Source organism: Pseudopodoces humilis, chromosome 14 (assembly GCF_049639895.1).
Source record: "Pseudopodoces humilis isolate 2021_Gansu_Grassland_sample_001 chromosome 14, ASM4963989v1, whole genome shotgun sequence".
In the NCBI taxonomy this organism is placed as follows: Eukaryota; Metazoa; Chordata; class Aves; order Passeriformes; family Paridae; genus Pseudopodoces; species Pseudopodoces humilis.
Window position 1 is genome coordinate 1,850,698 of NC_142213.1, and position 21,333 is coordinate 1,872,030.

At 41.2% G+C, this 21,333-nt stretch overlaps 1 protein-coding gene across 6 annotated transcripts in view; it reads right to left on the bottom strand.

Annotated features, from left to right (window-relative positions):
- Positions 1-21,333, bottom strand: part of BANP (BTG3 associated nuclear protein) — a 109,432-nt gene that overhangs the window by 44,170 nt on the left and 43,929 nt on the right. For 5 of the 6 annotated variants that reach the window (XM_088062399.1, XM_088062400.1, XM_088062401.1 and 2 more), the window contains exons 8-11: positions 16,470-16,637; positions 10,827-10,957; positions 8,802-8,873; positions 6,949-6,993 (exon numbers count right to left, since the gene is read on the bottom strand). In XM_088062399.1, coding sequence (XP_087918525.1) covers positions 6,949-6,993; positions 8,802-8,873; positions 10,827-10,957; positions 16,470-16,637 — 416 coding nt within the window. The remainder of the gene's footprint in view (positions 1-6,948; positions 6,994-8,801; positions 8,874-10,826; positions 10,958-16,469; positions 16,638-21,333) is intronic. The other variant, XM_088062403.1, reaches the window with a different exon arrangement.

A 21,333-nucleotide genomic window follows, 5' to 3' on the forward strand; every position in this document is an offset into this window, starting at 1 on the left:
CAGGCCTGGTGGGAGCCCAGAGTATGTATCAAAGGAAAAGTGGCTGAAGCAGTTCTGCTTTTGCTTCCAGCCCGGGCAGGAACTGATAGCTCTGAGTGGATAATTGATGCAGGCAGGAGCCAATTAATCCCAGCAGACTGCATCAAATCAAACAGAGCAAGTTCATCATTCCAAATCCTCACTCCACAAAGAGGAATTCTGCTCACAGAACACCAAAGAAATGGCTACAGAGGATGGTTTTCCAAGCAGACTTTCCAAATGCTCCTCCTTGAATAAATATATCCTAATATACTGAATAAAGGAAATAATTATTAAAATAATTAAAACAGCAGCTGAGAGCAGGAATTAAAGCCAGACTACTGAGGAGGGTTTTAATGTCTAAATCAAGCAACAAAGTGCTCATCTGGTAGGGTTTTATTTTAATTGATGTGCAAGCCTAATCCCAAATTCAGAATCTTGGATCATACTTCTTCAGTTTATCAGAATTTCGTAGATAAAATTTATTTATTGCTCAGCAGGTTCAAAGGATTTGAAGGGTTCTGGAAAGTTGGCCTGGAAGTGGAGTTGAACTACGTGAAGGATTAAATCTATGAACACAAACAAAAGTCAACCAACCGTCAAATTTCACTGTAGTTAACAGTGCCTCATTAAAAATCTCTGTAAATCACACAGGTCTGGCTTTGAAAAGGAGAAATTGATTCTTCAGCTGGGGTTTCATTTTTAAAGGGGATGGGTTTGGTGCCTAAAGTTGGCAAAAACTCGAGTGTTTTAACAGAGAGAAGATGAAAAAGAGGAGCCATTTCCCATTTTTAGTCATCACAGATTCCCAGAGCCACAAACCACCCCAAAATCCCACTGAACCCTGCCACCCAAAATCTGGGAACAGCCCAAACTCCTCAAGATTCCCCGTGCTGCTTCCTAGAGTGGGAAGGGAGAGGGGAACTCCCCTGACCTCCTTTTCTCCAGATTAAAAATACCCAAATCCTGCCTGGGCTGGCATTTGGGATGTGGGGCAGGGGATGCTCCAGACATCCCAAATATCCCAAAATAAATGAGAGCAGAGCACGGACAGAGGGAAGGGAGAAGGGAAACCTGGAGCATCAAGACGGGGCTGGGATCACGTGATGAGAAAAGTCATAAATGAAAAGCAGGGAAAGGAGAGAGAGAGAAAAAAAAAATAAACAAAACAAAAAAGAAATTATTTCTCCAGATGAGCCCCGATAGCTTTGTGAGCACTGCCAGTCTACAAGCAGAGATTTTTATTACCAACAGCTCTAATAAGAGGCAGCTTAGACCTCTGCCTCCTATCAAGGTGGAGAAAATGATTTTTCCTTATATTTAAAAGATTATCACTTCCTATCTCATCTCTTCTTATTAAGTTTACAGCAATATTAAAACAAGATTTGGGTGAATAAAGAACATAATATACTCCAAAATAGAGAAGGTATTCTTTGGAGCATTATAAATGCTCCTGTCTGCTTGAATGGAATTTTAATGGAACAAACCCACCTTCTCTGAGGAGAAAAATCAAAAAATAGGCAGAAAATATTCTCCTTTTGCAAAGGCTTCATTAAAAAAAATCTTGTTTTACAAGCACAGATCGCTCTGAACTGAGGGACTATCAAAGAACTGCCTGTAACAGATTAACAAATCACCTCTGGTCATTCTTTCCAGCAGCCAGAACATTTCACAAATGGAAAAAAAAAAGTCATGTAGGGGGATAAAATAAATTCCTATTTGATATCAAATGAAAAGAAAAGCTCATTTTGTCACCTCTCTGTGCATTTTGCTGCTTTTGATTAGAAAGGCAAAGAAAAAGGAGAGGTTTGTGAGGTGAGAAAGAGATTTGGGATTGGGAAAAGCTGCCTGAAATAATGGCTAAATCCTGAGGGAAAAATCCAGGGAAAAGCTCTGCCCCAGCCCAGCCTCTGCATTCCCTCATTTGCCCCCCAAATGGATAAATTTTGTCATGGAGCAAAAATGGCATTTTCAATTTAATATCTGAATTTTGTAATTGGAGAAAATGTCTTTTCCCATCCAAATTCCTGAAGGTTTCTCCCTATTTTTTGTTTGGTTTGGTGTCACTGCAGCTCTGTCCTTTGTGCTGGGGTAGGGGAATTTATAGTTTATAATTTAATTATTACTAATAATTAAATTAATATTAATAATAATAAATTAAGAATTTATTTTATAATGAGCACAGTTTGTTTCAGGACTCTTCCAGAGCCTGGAGCTCAGTTTTTAATCCTCCTAGGCACTGTTTTATCCTGTTTTAAGCTTCCAAATTAAGTTCAAACTTTCTCCAAACTCATCTTAAATTCTGCAGTGAAACTACAAATTAATTACACATAAATCTGTGTTACATGCACATATATATATAAAAATATTTCATGACACTTAATTTTTAAGCCAGATTTAACAGAAATATTCCTGTTTTCCTCACAACATTAATTTCCCTGGAGATCTTTTGGATGGCACTGATCACCAACTGGGAGAATTTTCCCTCAAGCCTTTTTTAATCCTAAACTTTAGGACTGCTTCAAAAGAAAATTTCCCCATTTTCATTTGCTAAAATACTACTTTGCCTAAAAATTAAGTTTTCAGAACTAAATACGGTGAGTTTTGTGTTTTGCATTAATTACTCTGAGGGACAAAGCGGGGACCCAGCTCTGTGAGCATCAAATTAAAAAGTTGATGTACAAAAAATCCTCAAGCAAATCCAAAAAAAATCTTGCCTGTAAAATGCTTCTATTCAAGCATCATTAAGTATTTAAACATTTTATTTTATCCATAAATAGAGTTTCCATGAATACTCTGGGAGTTTGCACAAAGCACAATTGTTTCCAAATTATTTTTTGCCTTTTTGCTCCTAAAACCAGGAGCAAATTTAGGACAATTCACTACAACTCCTGAAGAAACATCAGTTAAAAATAAGAATTATTTTTTTTTCCCAAACCAATCAAGAAGTTTTTAAGCTCCAGCTGAGCTGCACTGAGTTTTTAATTTAATTTTTTTTTCTCTTCTAACAACCATTTCTCCGTGTTTGTTATTCCAGGAGATGTTCTGGAATGAGGAAAAGCTTTTGGAATTCCACAGCAGCACCAGGAGCACAGAAATTCCACTGGGAGCTTCCCTGTCCTCACCAAAGGATCCTTCACAAGGAGCAGCTCATTTCTCCCACTCCAAATTCCCTTTTCATTCCTTCAGAAAACAACTGAGGATCATCTTAATGCTACTGCCCTCTGCTGCTCCTGGATTAGGGATAGGGAAAAAATTCCTGCCTCAGATTAATTTGTGACTGAGCAACTCAAAGAAAGGATTTCGGTGTATTTAAATCTAGAATATTCTAATTAAATGCAGTATAAACAAATTAAAAATCGCATTAGATGGTTCTTGTCTTATTTTGGATAATTTAAATATCCATATATTAATAATATTTTAATATCTGGAGGAGAAGTCCCTGCTAAGCACTCTGAGAATATTTATCCATCCTGGTAAATGAAATAAAGTTCAATTCTGAGAGGTTTAAATTACCTCAAGGGATCTGACAATGGATCCCTGCTCCAGATTGGAATAAAAACATGGAAATAAACAGGTCTGGGAGTGGAAAACTTTGAATTTGAAAAGTTGATAATATTGATTTTTGGGATAATATATTCAGTTTGGGATTATATACTGAGTTTTAGGATAATATATTCCCTATTGGATAATATTGTATTACTGAAGCTGTCAGAGGCAAAGTTCAGGAAAAGAAAATGCAATTCCTGCTCCATCCAAAACCTCACCAAACAGCAGGAAAACGTGTGGGGATGGGATCCCCTCCCTCTCTCCAGAGCATCCCTTCGATCCCAGACTCACCTGGGACACACTTGTGTCCACAGTTACATAAAATTACATAAAATCCCAACTTTTCCTTTGGAAAAACAACAATCCTGCAGATTTCTCTCCAGACAGACCCTACAAAAGCTCTTTGCACTCGCTGGCTTTTTCCTGCCAGAGCCATCCTGGATTTTCCTGCTTTTTCCCATTCCCCTACAGTGAATTAAAAGCTGGAATCGTCCTGAATTTTTCATTTCTGCAGCAGAACAAATCCTTGGCTCTCCTTGAATGCACACAATCCTGTTTCAGATTTTAAAGGATATCGACTTTTCCATTTAAGAACCGGGCAATAATTAAAGACCATTTCCCTGGTGCCATTTAATTAATCCCTAAATTGGAGAAACACTGCCTGGGAGGGTGGATAGCATGGAATGGCTAAAAAAAACAGAATTAAGGAACGAGAAACTCCTGGAATTGTCCTTGTTTTTATATCTCAGGTGTATCCCTGAGGCACGGGATTTCAGAACTCCAAGAAAAAAAAAGGATGGAGGCGGGGAAGAAGCAGGGCAGGTAATCAGAGGAGACAAATGTGAAAACTCCTGGTAATTCTTAAGGATAGAATACAAACAGCAAAAAAAAAAATAAATTTAAAAATCCCACTTTTCTGAGGTTTCAAGGCTCAGCTAATGTGAAGCTTTAATTATTTTTGCAGTTTGGGGTTTTTATTAAACGTGCACTGAAATACGAAACTTGCAGCTAATAGAACACATGTGGAGGTAGACGGAGCTCCTCTGGAATGATTTCATTCATTCCATGGACAGGGATGCCAGAAAAACAAAATCTGAGCTCAGAGCAACCACCAGGACAGAGAAGACAAGAGAGGGGGGGGGAAAAGTTTCAATCAGCAAGTGGCAAAATTCTGCAGAACAGCACAGATTTGGTGCCTGAACACCTCGGAGATTTCCCTGCTAACATTTCATGGAAGGAACTTCCCAATTTCCTCCTTTCTGAACCTTTCACTTGGAACTGGGATGGAAAAGCTGCAGCAGCAGCAAACCTCACCTGCACAGGGGAACATCCAGCACCTGCTCTGTGCATGGGAAATCATGGAAAACAGGAATTTTCACTGGGAAATATTCCCAGGGAATATTCAGCAGCCAGGTTCAGATTCAGTTTTTAGCGAGGATTGATTTATTATTCATCTGAAAGCGCTCAGTCACAGAATCCCCACGTTATTCCTGATTATCCACATTCCCATGTCCCTGGACAGAGTGATTTAGGCTTCAAAACATCCAGGAAAAAAGCTTGGAAAACACTGGACAGGTGGGGAAAACCCCAGGAGTTTCTTGGAGCAGCTGACTGGAAGCTTTGCTCTCATCCCAGGACACGTTCCCTGCTCTCATCCCGCTCCTGGTGCCAAGGAGAAGGGACCAGCTCCAGCTCCCACCCTTAAACCACGAGCAGGGTTTAGCTAAGCTCGTTTAACTCCTTCTCCTGGGCAGTTCTGGGGGCTTCCAGCAGAGCTCCCCCACCCCTCAGTGCTCCTCACCCCTCCAGTGTTTCAGCTGCTGTTGAAGATTTCAGTGATTGATATTAAAAATCCCCTAAATACCTGCTTGCTCCTGCTTTTTAACCCACTAAAAAATACTCATTTCCCAGCAAATACTTCTGGGAGTTCCTGGGCTCAGAGCACAGTTATTTTAAAAAAAAATTCCCTAAAAACTGAATGTTAAACTGATTTCCACGTGTGTACAGCCAGTGACCACTAAGGCAGGAGCAAGATTATCCCAAATCTGCTGTGCTGAGTGATAGTACAGATAGATAGATAACATGATTTAAATCCCAAAAAAGATAATTAATCGTGGTTTTCTTCCCTATCTCACATCTATGACACATGCACAGACACACAAATTTCCACAGGAATAGATAATGCAAAGAGGAAAATAATGCTGTGAGGTTTTAATTACAAATAAATTCAGTTTAATCTACGTGCCACACTCCGGGAGATATAAAAGCATCCAGTATTAGTCCTGTAAGGAGGTGTAATTTGGACAGAGATATTTCACAGAGAAGGCAAAAAACCCAATAAGTACCAAAACCACATCTCAAAAAAAAATCACCTTTCCAAATTGCAAATTGCAAATGCAGCCCTGAGCAAAAAAAAACATTTCCAGGTATTTATTTTCTTGTTTAAATCCAAATCCTGCCAAGTTCAAAGTGCTGGGGGATCCTCTGAGCTCCAAACAGAGCCTCCATCCCAGGCAGGATCCCAGATGTTTCCCAAGTTATTCAGATTCACCAGGAACCAAACAATTCCTCACATTCTGACTCAGTAATTATTGCAGAACAGAGCTAAAAATCCCTTCAATATTTGCTTGCCCCTGGTTTTTATCCACTAAAAACGAACCATTTTCCAGCAATGGAAACCCTGCTGATGGCAGAGCCTCCATCCCAGTTTATGTCTCCCAGTTTATTCAGCTTCACCAGGAATCCAACAATTTCTCACACTGGTTCCTGTGGCCTGGAAGCTTCTTGCAGGAGGATTTTTGTGCCCTGTTTTAGCAGAACTCAACATTTCAAGTGTGTCTGAGATCAAATGTGAGCAGTTCTGGGAATCCTGAGAATCCTGAGCTCAGCTCCATGTTCAGGGACTCCTCATCCCAGGAAAAGCTGCTTTTCCTCACCTTGTGTTTGCAGAATCACCTCATAAAACCTTCTCATCAACAAGAACAAAAAGCAGATCTGCTTCTCTCAGCACAGCCATGCCATGAAAAAGGATAAAACGTCAAAGAAAACAAAAAAACTGCTCCAATAAATGTTGGGTTCCTGGGGACTGAGGACAGATCTGGTGACAGAGAGCAGACAAGAACCCTCTGTGAACTCTGTCCTCAATCCAGCTTCTCCTTGGAGAGGGAAGAAGCCAAAAGAGGGAGAAAACAGAAGGAGAAAACATCTTGCAGGAATGATGAACCAAGCTGGGCCAAATACGAAATATTTCGCTCAGGTTTTACACTTTTGTGAGTTATTTATTTCACCAGGAAGGTCCCAGAGTGGCTTTGACTCTTTAAAACAGGCACTAAAATTAGATTATCCCAATGAATATCAAGGAAAACTCAGTCCTGCTCCTACCTGCCCGTCCTGACCCACGTGGACTTGGTGTATCTGCAGGTTTCCCTGGAAAAGGAGAGAATGGATAATCAGCACAAGGTTGGGATTGCAAAAACTGCAAAACATCTGATTCAATATGAAGGAAATCCATGAATTTGGGAAGTTCTGATGAAGGTTCTTTAGGCAATGCAGCTCCAAAAGAAGTTGCACACCCAGCATGTTTTGCTTTTGGAAGTTACTGGAGAATCTGTTTCCATGCAAAATTTTTCTGAGGTAAAACTTTTGGGTTTCTTTCTTTACATAAACCTACAAATTGAAATCCAAGCCTTCTTAACCCAGAATTGGCCATATAACACTTTTACAGGGTTGCAGAGCTATTTACTACTTGTTTTTTATTTTATCCTCATTCCATACTGAAAACCAACACAGTTCTATTACAGGGATCACATCTATAACCAAAAATAAATAAATAAATAAAATAAAATCTCACTAAATCAAAGTATTTTAAGCTCCAAAGTCCAATAAGGAAATCTTTTTGACATGAAGTTTTTATTCACATGCTCACAGATGTCTTTCCAAAAGTACACTTGGATTAAGGAAAGGCAGCTTCCCAAAAGAGCCTTGCAGTGAAACAGCACATTTTGGAGGACAAAATCCCAATTTCTGTGCAGTTTCTCTTGCTGGCAGCTCCTCTCTCACTTGTGTACATTGTCATCAATTTAAAACCAGATGTTTTCATCTGTCAGGGACAAATGCAGCCTTTGAAAGTCCCGCAGACAAGAAGAGCCAAAGGATGCAGGGTGTGCTGGAACCTCGGGATCCATTCCAGCAATCTCTGCTGAATCATCAGGTTTGCAGTGGTTCTTTACCCAAAAACTCCTTCAGTTTTATGGCAGCACCACACATCAGAGCCAGGGTATTTTAATTCTTTCTTCTCTCTCTCAAGGCCTGACAGGCCCTTCAAAGGACAAGCCTTTAACTATAATATTTATAGAATTTTTATGATAATATTTATTCTCCAGTAGCTGCCTGTGTTAACAATATTCCTTCACAAAGTGGTTTTATGAGCTGTGATTTGGGTTCTTTGGACAGGGATTAAACCAAGCCAGGCAGATCCACTTCCCAGAGAGGGAAAAACCTTGACAGGGAAATGGGACAGATTCAAATTGTTGTCTGTATTAATCTGATTTTTCTATTCCTTCTTCATTTAAAAGAAGAAGGAACAGAAAAATCCAAGAGCAGTTTCAGCAGTCATGAGATTTTTAAATAACCAACAACTGCAGTAAATACATAGGGAAATCCACCTGGATTTTGGAGCTGAGCCAAAATTGGAGGGTTTAGGATTGAATTTATCCATTTCCAGTTATCCATATCCACTTATCCATCCAATTCCACTGAACAATTTTTCTGGAAAAAAAATTAAGAAGTGCAAATGCTGCAGTGCCAGATGCAGGAGTGAAGGGTAAATTCATTCTGGAATATTTCTTTATTAGATGGTGGCTGAAGGTTTCTCCAACTCCTGTTCAACCATGAAAGGCCCTGAGTGCTCTGAGCACGTTTAGTTCATCGACCTAAATTGAATAATTTCATTTTTAAGCAATGCAAACACCTGAACTGGTTTCATATTAAACTCTGTCAGCACCAAATTTCCAAAGACCATCAGCCTTATGCGACAATTAACACACATTGAGCTGTTTATGCTGGTGAGGGAGGGAAAATATTAATCAAACTAATAAAACTAAAATAAATATAAATCATAATAATAAAAAAGGAACCCTAGAGACAGAAGCAGCAGGTTCTAAAGCCCATTTTCTGCTGGTTCCAGCAGGTTTTCTCATTTTCCCTCAGCTCCCAGGGTTCCAGGCTTTGCTCACCTCGCTGTCCTGCGTGATCTGGACCTGCTCTCCCTGGGGCACCTGGGCTATGTGGAGATGGCCCTGTGGGATCCACAACAAAAGAAAACACCAAGGAGCATCAGAGGAAAATCACAACCCCAGGAAGCAGCTCCTGCCTTGGAGGCAGCAGAGTTTCATGGGCAGAAGCAAAATGTGCAATCAGATCATCGAGGAGCTTTAAAAAAGCAAAGTGCACCTGTACTGCCCCAGCTTGGGATGGAAATAAAAGCAGAGGGACTTGGGCCACAGATTGGTTCATTTCCACATCTAATAATCATCATCATCATCATCATCTAACCTCTAAGAAATGGTTATGTTTTTCTATCACCTTTGTTGACTCAATCTTTAATTCAATTTAAATATCTGGAAAGCTCAGTTTTAAACCAGATATACCAAGACACTAAATATCTCCAAGAGTGAGGTTTCCAAAGGTGTCTCATTATCCACCTATTTTTGCTCATTCACTGGAGCACAGGGCACACTAAGGACTCTCAGCTGCTGGGATTTGGCAGAAAATCATTAATTTGAACAATTCCCCTGATTTGTATTGATGAGATTCTGCCCTGATGGTTTTAATTCTGTGATATTTGGTCTTGCTGCCCATTCCCACCTCTCTCCTGGTGCCATTTGATGCCAGCAAGGAGAAGAGTGCCTGGAATTCCTTGTGCATCCTGCCCAGCCACTGTGATTTACCTGAGGGGAGATTGGATTCTAAATAACCTCCCGGAGGTTTTATAAAGCTTTGTGTTCGTTTTAATATGCCTGCATGAGATTAAAGATAATCATTTGGAATTCTGTCAAAGGCCCCTCTGATTTTATAACACAAGAACAATTGCCTGTGATTTTCAAAGACACACAGATCCCTCTATTTCCAACAGTTTCATTTCCTTTGGAAGGAAACTGGCTATTTATAGGGAGAAAAACCACACTGAAAGTGTCCCTCTGACAATAGGGGCTGGAGAGAAAATTATAGCACTGCCCAGCCCAGGGGGAGATTAAAATCACTTTCCCTCCTTCACATCAAACTCTCAGCGCTCCCAGGAAAAAGATGGAATGTTTAGAAGATCCATTTATAGTGATTTTTTTTCCCCTGGATTCCACAATTTGAAGGATAATTAGTATATCCAGGTCCTTTAATGAGGCAAGTTTTTATCATTTCCATCTATGAACAAAGCATCTGTTCTATTAAAGTCATATATTTCATATAATTTTCCTTTCTACCTTGTCCTTCAAGACTTGAAAAGTACTTTTCAGTCGTCAGTTAAACCTCACCCACAGATCCATTAAGAAAATCCACTTTGAAATTCTACATGGAATTCAAAAGACAAAGGAACTCCCAGGATAATACTGAAAAGTTATGGCAAAAGTGAAGTGGAAAAGGAGGATTTCCACCCAGTTCCTGCACAAAAAGAATTACTTCACTGAGGACACTTTTTAAAAACAATTTGAATTTTGAACAATCCTGTGGAACACAAGAATTAAAGTGAAGGTGTTTTTTTTCAGAGTACACTAAAACCACAGATAAAAACCATCAGGCCTGATGGTGGTGGGAGTGTCAGGCTTAAAAAATGTCAATATTTAGAACTTTCACTGATGGACAACACAGCTCAACAAACACACATGGGAAGGACTCAGCTCCCAGATGTTCAAAAGTGCCTGAGAATGCAATTTTACAGAAAAAACAAATAAATAAATGTGATTTTGTTTTGGAAGTCACACCAGAACTACCTCTGAAGTGTAAATCACTAAGTAAACACAGCCAGGAAAAGGCTGATAATTCTCTATATAATAACCAAACTGCATTAATTGTGTGAGCAAATCCTGCATGGAATTTTTTTGCCAAATAACTCTAATTTTATTATTTTTTTTCCCCCACAAGCCTGCAGTGTTTATCTTCTGGAAAGCTGAAGTGCTGGCAGGTTCTGGTTTCAGGATCAAACATGACACTGCAGCTGAAGCAGAGCTGCTTTGGGAGGAGGGATTTAGGAAAAGTTGAGGACATACTACTTGGACTTGTCCATCCTCTCCGATCTGGTGGATCTGGACCTGCTGAGCGTTGGCCAGGGCGTAGTGCAGGGCCTGGGGCTGGTTCTGCTGCATCTCACTGGAAGCTGACACCGAGCTCTGGGATCCCTCTGGAAGAAAAAAAGAGACCAAATTCCAGCTTGATTTGATGTGAACACCCCAAACCGCTCCTAAAACCCCACGGAAATCAAAGCCAGTCGTGGATACGGATCATCCCTCCATGAATATTCCCGACCACGTGGACATTTGCTACAAACCCCACAGAATTCCAAAGGCTGGGAGAGCTCCTGCTTAAAAAAAAAAAAAAACAACAAAAAAAACCACCTTTTGGAATCAAAATCCCAGATTCTGCAGCTGTAAAAGTCCCATCAGAAGAAAACCACAGAGTTTTCCTGAGGAATTCAATGGTTTTTGTTCACCTGACAACGATTTCTGCCACCACCACCCCAAGAACACCTTTAAAAACCCATCCTGCCTCTTGTGAGAAATGAAATTATCTGATAAATAAAGGGAATATCCCAATTGTTTTCCAAGATCCAGCCCCTACAATTCATATTGACACACATCAGGTCTGCACTTGTGTTTTTGAACCTCAGAATGACAGGTGGAGTTCTTGACTTATTAAATTTAAACACTCCTCACACTGCAGAGTAGAAATGTTCCTGAAAAGGGAATGTTAAACATGAAAAATGGGAGTTATCTTCATGTAAAAGGGACAAAAACCACCAGGAAAACCTCAGTGGGATTTCCAGAGGGTAAAAACTCGCATTGGACACGTCATAGATCCATTTTGAGGTTTCCCAGCTGCAGGGAAAAGATTTTTCCTAAACAGAAGAAGCAAAAGGCAAGTAAAAAAGGACAGAAACCATTAATTTTTAATATCTCTACTAAATACTCCAAAATTTATTCTGCAAACACACTGCTAGTTCTGCTGGAATGAGCTTTATCCACTCAAATATTTTAATGGGAATGTTCTTCAATAAAATCAGCCATTTAAGAGGGTTTTTTTTTTCCCTCCTGTCTGCAAATGTTTGGGCAAAGATAATTTTGAGGTTTAGGTCTGAGCATGGGAACTGGGAAGTCCAAACCACCGAGTTAATATTTATTTATTTGTTGAAAAGTTGGGTTGTTTAACAATTCAGGCAGCTCTGATTCTGTTAACGAGCTGGAACACAGAATTCCAGCCACAAATTTCCACAGGAAACGAGGGAAACACAACAAATTCCACATTTTTGCCTGTTGGACGCACCTTTAATCCCTCACATCTCAGCAGGTAACTGCAGAGCTTTTACAATTCCTCAAATGGTGCTCCCTGTGCAATTCCAGCTTTTCCTGAGCTGTTGCTGCCTGGAATTTGCTGCACGGAATTCCAGGTGGGACCGAGGAATCCCAACTGGCTGAAAAGTGATGAACATTGTAGAAGAAGTGTCCCATCAATCAAATAAAAATGGGATTTTTTCCAACTGGGATACTGTTGGCTTTGTCATGGCCACTGGAAGGAATGGATATCCTGGAAAAATCCTTTCCTGAGCCTCTGGTTTTCACTTTTTCCCCCATTTCCATTAATTTATTCCTAATATTTGATGCAATTAATTTCTCTATTTTTTTAAATTTACAAATAACATTTTGTTGGGATGATTGAGAAAATTCACTGCTATCATCTGCTCCTTCAGGGCTCCCAGAAGGATGCCCTCAGGATTCTGAGGGACAAATTCCCTCAGGATTCTGAGGGACAAATTCCCTCAGGATTTTGAGGGATAAATTCCCTCAGGATTTATTATTTCCATCATGTTTCCCAGTCTTTCCCTATGGATTTCAACTGAGCTAAATTACAACTCAAGTCAAACCACAGTATGCAAATACAGAATACTTCATTTATAATATTTATTTTCTGATTAAGTTATGCAATAAAAGATTATCAAAGAAATAAAACCCACAGCAGATAAAATATATATTTTATCTATATTTATGATAGTCACATATCGAAGTGCATTTATAAGTGTAAGACCCAAAAATCTTGTTTTTTTAAGTCATTTTTGGCTTCAGAGGAGAGAAATTATTGTGCTCTTTGGAGGTGCAAGAGGAGCCACAGCCTGGATGGAAACACTCTGGAGTCCTCCTCTGGTCACCCATAAATAGATTTAAATTTGGCTTCGGTGCAACAACCAAAATTGGGTTTTTTTCCTTTGTTTTGCTGGATTTTTTTTTGGTGTTTTTCTCTCTTAGGAAGGAAGAAGAGAGAGATTCAGCCACATCTGAAAACAAAACATCCTTTATGAGTCCTGGTTTTCCCCCCTCTTCCTCTGGGAGCAGACAAAGGGAATATTTATATTATTTTATAAACATTCCCCACTACAAACAAACACAAGCACGAGGAGCACACCCAGCTCGGGGAGAGGAGCTGTCAGCAGTGAGAAATCCCTGGAAACCATCGAGCCTCACATTTCCAATCTGGATTCTTGGAGAATCCCTGGCAGGAGGAGCCAGAGCTGAAATCCAGAATTTTCCAAGAGTTCCCAAGGGATGACTGGAACACGAATTGCCACGTTATCCATGGAATTCCCAGAGAACCTTCAAGGATGTGTGGGTTTAATTCTCAGCTAAAATCGCTTTTTAAGGCAAGATCTTTGGTGTTTTCTAATCTGTTCCTATTCCAATTCCTATTTATCTGTTGAGGATTTTCATTTTCATGGAATCATGGAATTGTTAAGGGTGGAAAAGACCTTTAAGATCATCAGGTCCATCACCAAGGTCACCACTGGCCACATCCCCAAGTGCCACATCCATGGGATTTTTGGACACTTCCAGGGATGGAAGCACCACCACTGCCCTGCACAAAATATCCCAATGCTGGACAACCCTTTCCATGAAGGAATTTTTCCTGATCCCAACCTGAAATTCCACTTGAGGACGTTTCCTCTCAATCCTGTCCCTTGGTGCCTGGGAGAAGGGACAGATTCCACAGATCACAGGAGGGATTCACACTTTGGGATTCTGGAATTACAAATTGTTTTCCTGGTGCCCAGAGCTCCACCCTCACAGCTCTCCTCACAAACAGGGATGCATCTCCTCACAGTCCCAGCAAGGGAAGGGGAATGGATGGATTAACCATCCCCAAACCCCCAAAAAAGCAGGAAAAAACCCTTCCAGAACAATGGAAATAAACCTGTAAGCCATCACCTCCCCCTGCCTCAGCCCCCAGTGGTGTGAAACAGCTTTGAAGATTTGGCTGCACATCCAGTTTTTAATGTGACACCTCAGCACAGGCCTAAATCTCCACATAAATCCCAAAGTCAGGGAACTAATTAAAAATTCCAACATGGAAAACTGTGATAACAGCTTGAACAATCTGCAAAGAAATGAAAAGAAAGGAAGAAGGCACTTTTCAATTAATCCTCCTCCCAAACCCCTCATTTCCTACGGCATTCCCTGCACAGACTCCAGCCCTTTCCAAAGGAAATTACCATGGCAGCCACGTGGATGTCTCTGCTTGGGAAAAACATGGGGAAAACACAACTTAGGTACTGAAATGTTGGCTCCAAGAGCAGAGCAAACCACGGCAATCAACACCTCCTTTCCAAAAAAAGGCAATGGATTCCAGCAAAGAGGCAGATAAAATCAGGAAAAGCAACTTCTGCCTGAATTTAACAGCCAATTAAATGGAGAAAAATCTTAATTAACATCTCTGGGGGTGAAGGACAAAGCAAATCCATTTGTGTTTTCCCACCAGGCTCCCCAGACATGGTTTTCCCTGCAGGTTGACCCCCTTGCACACCGAATTCCGAGCCTTGGAGGGTCTGTGGGCTCAGCCTCCTGCTTTGCTGTCGTTTCCAGAGTTAATTTTTCCATGTGATGAACAGAGCAGAGAGGAAATCTGTTGTCACTTTTCACCACACTCCAATCAAAGCCACGTGCTCCAGGAAATGTTAATCCCAGCAAGCCGGAAAAGCCTCAAAGCTTTGGCATTTCCAACAAGTGCAAGAGGAGAGAATTTGAACAACAATCCTGTTGTGATGCGAATAATTCAGGATTATTAATTGTGTGCACAATAATTCATTTTAAAAAAATTAAAAATCCCAAATAAATGAGGTTGGAAGCGGCCTCTGGAGATGATCTAATCCAATGTCCTTCCTCAAACCATGGGCAACCACGACTGGTGGCTTTGGGCTGCACCCAGGTGGATTTTGATGTCTCCAGGGATGGTGACAACCTGTTGCTGTGCTCAGGCATCCTTAAAATTCCTCAGAGCCAAGGAAACCAAAGCCAGGGCACAGCTGGGTGAGTTTTAAGCTGCCATATTTGTCCCCCCCCCTGCTGCCACAGCACTGCTGAAATCCCCAAGGTTTGGGCTGGTCTGGGTTGGGAGGGACTCCTTGCACAGCCCAGGCTGCCCAGGGGTGAATTCAGGTGGTTTTGCACCCCTGGAACATTTTACTCACAAATCAATTTCGTGGAACTGAGAGGAAAAAAATGGATCTTCAGCTTAACCGCAACAAGAAACCCACCCAAACTCATGATCCTGCAGGAATCCACTGACTCTGGTTTACATCTCTACAGGTGTCTCCAAACCTCCAAAACAGACTGAAGATGAATAATTTGGATAATAAATCTCAACACCACTCAAGGAGTACAGGCTAATGAGCACAGGCTGCAATATCCACCTACTGCTGCCTTTTTGTCCTGAAATACTGATTGCTGAAAGACTGAAAGTAAAAACCCCATCAACATAGAGGGCTTATGGTTATCATTACATTGATTAGTTGTTTTAATTTGAGGATTTTGGATGTGATTCCCTGTTCCAGCACATAAAATTTTCCATTGAAAGCAGATTTTGTCATTCTTTGCATGAGATACAGTGGTTAGTGTTAACATGCAACCAAAATTTTATGCAGGCAAATAAACTGACTTCCTTTTCTTTGGGCTGCCTTCCAAAGCCCTGTTTTTAATATCTAATGTACAAAAGTCCCAGAACACTGCTTTATATTAAAAGCATGAGCCAGAAATGTCCTCAGAGAACGCTCCTGAGGTCAGGATTCTTCATTTGTTATTACGATCCAGGCCTCCATACCTAGATGGAAACACGGAATCACCTACAGCACATTTCATGTCTGCAGAGGAAAACACTTCAGGAACAGCGTTTAGCACGTCCCAGTGAATGGTGTGAACACACTGGGAAGGATTTAGTCACTTGATTCCTCTTAGGAACAACAACTGCAAGGATATTTGGACTTTCTACTCAAAAGAACTGAGAGTGGTAAAATTACAAAAATACAGCACAAAGCTGCAGGAGCTGAATCCATGGGGGTGGACAGAAAGCAGGCTTAGATGGGATATTGGGAAGGAATTCCTGGCTGGGAGGGTGCTGAGGGCCTGGCACAGATTCCCAGAGCAGCTGTGGCTGCCCCTGGATCCCTGGAAGTGCCCAAGGCCAGGCTGGAATAACCTGGGACAGTGGAAGGTGTCCCTGCTCGTGGCAGGGGTGGAATTTGAAGAATGTGGAATCCTGGAATGATTTGGCTGGAAGGGATTCTCAGCACCAAGCCAGACAGCCTGAATTAAAATTCAGGCACCTTGGAAAGCAACAAAATATTATTTTGTGGGGGGGGAAGGTTTGGTTTTCACCTGAGCCACTGTAGGAGGAGGATGAGGGTGTTCTCCTGGAGAAGCTTTTCACAGCCAGGCTCTGCCCTCGCTGCTTCCTCCTCCACGCTGTCCTGCACTTGGAGTCGATGCTCTGCTTGATGCGGTACCAGTCCGACTCAGTGATGCCAAATTTGTAAAACAGGTGGCCTGGAACGATGGAAAAATGAGAGATCAATCAACACAAACCTGTATTTTCCAGAAAACACGGAGAGGACGCAGCCAGTCCCACACAGCTCTGTACCTGTGCAAAGACACCCGAAGCCGAGCAGTGACAGAGCTCCAACAAAACTTATTCCCAAAACTTCATCTGCACAGTTCTGGATGTAAAAAGTGCCAGCAGCCCATGGAATTTTATCAGCTGCACCCAGATCCGTGGAAGCTGCACTGTTACATCCACGCTGTGCCAAAGGAGGATCCAGAGCCAAAGCTGGATCAAGGATTGTTTCTCACTGACAGCACCCCACAGTAAGTCTGATTGTAGAATCAGAATAAATAATCAAATATAAAAATATCAAATTTGACAAATAACCAAAAAAATCAGATACAAAATAATAAATAATCAGATATGCCAATAATAATCAATAATCAAATGATCATAAATCAATAAAAACAATCAATATAATCAATATACAATAATCAAAACAATCAATTTTCAAATAATCAATAAACAATAATCCAATATAATAAATAATCAAATATAAAACTGCTGAAGCAGGAAACTGCATAAAACTCCCTATAAAAAAAAAAAAAATGAACTCTTTTAAAGCTGGGTTCAAAATTGATCCAAATCCAGTAAAAACCCACAACTCAAAATGAGGATCCTGTGCACATTTACTCCCAGAATTTGGGCATTTTAAGAGCTTCGGGATGACCTTTGCAGCCCTTGGTGCTACGTTGCCAAAGTGTTCCATAAACACTTTAAAACTGGGAATGGGCTGTAAAACTGGGAATTTAACTGGGAATGTTGTGCATTGTCAGCTCGAATTATTGCACACTTTCACCATTTCATTGGGAGCTTCTGAGGGTTTGGATTTTCCTAAAGCACCAACACTTGAGAGCAAAAAGAACTCCAAGCTGCCACAGCTGCAGAATAAAAAAATACCTGAAAAATCCATTTTTTGCCCACCTAAAAAGAGGGAGATGGATTTTTATATGGACAAGTGGAATGGCTTTAAACTGACAAAGAAAAGGGTTAGGTGGGATATTGGGAAGTAATTCTTCCCTGTGAGGATGGGGAGGGGCTGGGATGGAATTCCCGGAGGAGCTGTGGCTGCCCCTGGATCCCTGGGAGTGTCCAAGGCTGGGCTGGAGCAGCCTGGGACAGGGGAAGGTGTCTCTGCCCATGGCAGGAGTGGAATTAAATGAACTTTAAGGTCCTTCCCACCCAAATCATCTCAGGATTCTCTGACTCAAACCCCCTAAATTCCAGCAGAACCCTCTGAACATTGAATATGTTCATACTCTAAACCTTCAAAATTCAACACTGAACAAGCCAAGGCTGCCAGAGATGCTTTTACTCTACAGGACAAAGCTTCAAGAATCTCTTAAAATTCTCATTTTCCTTTTCCTACCCTGCAAAGTAAAATAATCTTTTCCACTTTTCCCCTTACTGGGCTTTCCATCCTACTCTGAGATGGGCTCCTAATCCTGGGAAGGACCTGCTTAAGCTGTTGTATATAGAACCTAAAGAACAGGATATGGGCTGCTCCTGCAAGACAAATGATTTGAAGCCTGGAGCCACAAAATTCCAGGTTTGCACAAACTAAAAGCTCCAGTTTCCTCTGCATTACAAATGAGTCCTCAAAGCCTGAAATCTGCAGGCCCTAGCGGGGCTAAGTGGAGAACTGGATCTCTTGTGGCATCATTTTTTAAAATAAAATTAAATTTTTTCAATGTTTTCTTTATTTTTTTGTAGCAGCAATTTGAAATAAAGGAGAGCACGCACAAGAAGGAAACACTGGACCCCAAAATCGAATTCAAAAGTGCTTTAAGGTCCCCAAGATTTCTCACTTCTAAGTGAGAACTCAGAGAACTTTACAGCCCTGAGTGGTGTCTCCAAAATGGGACAGGAGGAAAATGGGCTGAAATCCCCATTTGCTGCTGTGCAAGTTTCCTTTCCACAGGTGTCAGCAAAAGCAGAGCTTTTTCTAAATTCTGGATTCAACCTCTGAGCCCACAGTGCTCAGCCATTCCCAGAGACAGAAATGCTCAGCAATGTTTGCAGGGGTGGCCAAGAAATCCAGATTTATTATAAAATTATATAAAATTATTATATTACCTCACCCTCAGGAGTCCCACAGAAAACACCAGGCTCAGCATGAGTTTGGAGAAAGAACAACTCCATATTTCACTCAAAACTGCATTTTAATGACTTCCAAGGTGTCTCAGTGGCTGGACTGCAGGCAGAGAAAAATCCCAGGGAAAAGCTGCCTGGCTGGGAATTCCAATTATTCCAGGATGACACCTGATTTAATCCATGGGATATTCCAGGATGCCACTTGATTTAATCCATGGGATATTCCAGGATGCCACTTGATTCAAAGGGAAATAAAAGTGCTCTCAATTTTTCAGGTCAGGAGTCGCAGGTGCAGCTTGAGGAACAGGCTGAGCACCAGAGCTGGGACACAAAACATCCCCAAAAGTGCTTGATTAAGGGAAGGAAGGAAAAAAACCTTCAGAAAACTGAAAGGGAGGAGGTTTAGGGTTATCCCAAAGATATTGGGAAGGAATTCTTGGCTGGGAGGGTTTGGAGGGCTGGCACAGGTGTCCAGAGAAGCTGTGGCTGCCCCTGGATCCCTGGAAGTGCCCAAGGCCAGGCTGGAATAACCTGGGATTCCAGAAGATTGGCATTGAATGAATTTTAAATCACTTCATCCCAATCCATCCCATGATTCTCCCTCCTGACCAAACTGATCATTAATCAGTGTGATAAGGAATGGCCAGGAAATGCTGGCAGACACCACCAACCCCATGGAGAGAACAGCTCCAGAGGAAACCATGGAAAACAGACAACATCCTCACCAGGACAGGGGCAGACAGGAAAATTTTAGCCTACAGAGCCCCAGAACCATCAGGGACAGATTTTCCAAGCCAGGCAATCTCATTTCCTTCCCTTAATCCATGAAATTCCCAGTTGCTGTCAAGGTGTCAAACTGGTCCAGACAAGCAGTGCTGTTTACAGAAATTTTTACCACAACTGCAGACCTGCTCATGTGCAAATCAGGCCTGAAAAATTAACCCTAAAGCACAAAGATAACTGATAAAAAACCAAAATGAATTTCAGATGGAAAATCTGTGCAGTTGCTATCGCAATCTAAAATGTTGTTTTACAACCAGGTCCTTAGCAAGACATTTCCTACCAGGAAAAATCTCAACCTAAAGGCAGTGGAAGGGTTTTTAAGCAGATAAAAAGTTCCCAATGGCTTTAAAAAGATGATTTACCTGCAGGAGAGAGAGAAATCCCCCAAACATGTGCACACAATAGAGGAGAAGTGGAGCGTGCTGACTCTGCTCCTTATCCACAAATGATTCCAGGCAGGAGAGCTCCCAGCTGCCTCATTCCCAGCATGTCCAACACCAAACACACCCAGAAAAGCAGGATTTGGGAAATGAGACCTCTCACTTGGGGAAATCCATAGGAGAGAAAAGACAGGAATGCTTCAGGGAGAAGAGATCTGGCTTTTTTGGGGATCATTTATTCTCAAAAGCTGCATCAAACGCTGGCATTTTACACAGCAGAGCCACAGAACAACACAGCAAAAAATCCAGTCGGGAACATAAATCAGCACTTGGACCAAAAGACAATATTTTGGAAGATGGATGCCCATAAAAGAAGAGTAAAGTACAGGATTTGGATGATTTAAGACCAGCTGAGTGTGTTTTTAGTGATCTTTTTGTGAATGGTGTTTCAAAAAAAAAGGTGTCCTTATTTTTAAACAATAAAAGCCCAAAGTTTGCTTCTAGGGGGGAGGAATCTCATTTTTCCTGAACAAAGCTTTCCATGAAAAACACACCAGAGACTTAAAAATAATTCAGTGATTTCATAAATTGCAGGAGTTTGGGTGATTTCTACAGACAGAGAGATCCTGGCTGCAGCTTGGGAGATAAAATGGGCTGCAAAGAGAATTCAGGGAGCCACAGGGGGAAATCAAGGATCAACATTCCCATCTTAGCAAGGAAAAGCTCAGGAAGAAGCCAAAAATCAGGAAAATCAAGTCAGCTTTAAAAGGCAACAGGTGCAGCAAGCTGAGCCTGGGTCAGAGACACAGGGAGAATCTGGAGGAGTTAAAATTAAAATTAGCAACACAAGCAGGTTGGAAATAAATCTTTCTGTGGTTCTTTAAAGGAAATAAAAACAAGGGAATGCAAAGAAAAACAAAGTTTGGAAATACAAAGCAAAACAAGCTCAGAAATGCAAAGGAAAAAAAAAGATTTGGTACAAACATAGAGGTGGTGTCTGAAATGATTCAACACTCCCAAATTTTTGGAGAATCTGCTGGACAAAATAAGGAGAGAAAGGCTTGGGGTTTCCTAAATCCAGGACTAATTATAAACTGAGAAAATCCCAGGAAAACTGTGTTCCTGAGGAAGCAATCCTCTCTTTCTGATAGGTCAGAAGTCAAGGAGCAGAAAAAACAACCCCCACAGAACATGGAACTGTAAAGAAATCGAATTAGGAACACATTGAGAAGGAAGAGGAGACATTTGGGAGATGAAAATCAGACAAGAAATATTCCATCCCGATCCCACACTCAGAACCAAACTCCATGTCAGGAGTTTCATTTTTCAAACACCCCAAGTTTGTGCTGCTTCCCATTCTCCACCAATCACAGATTTCCTTGCA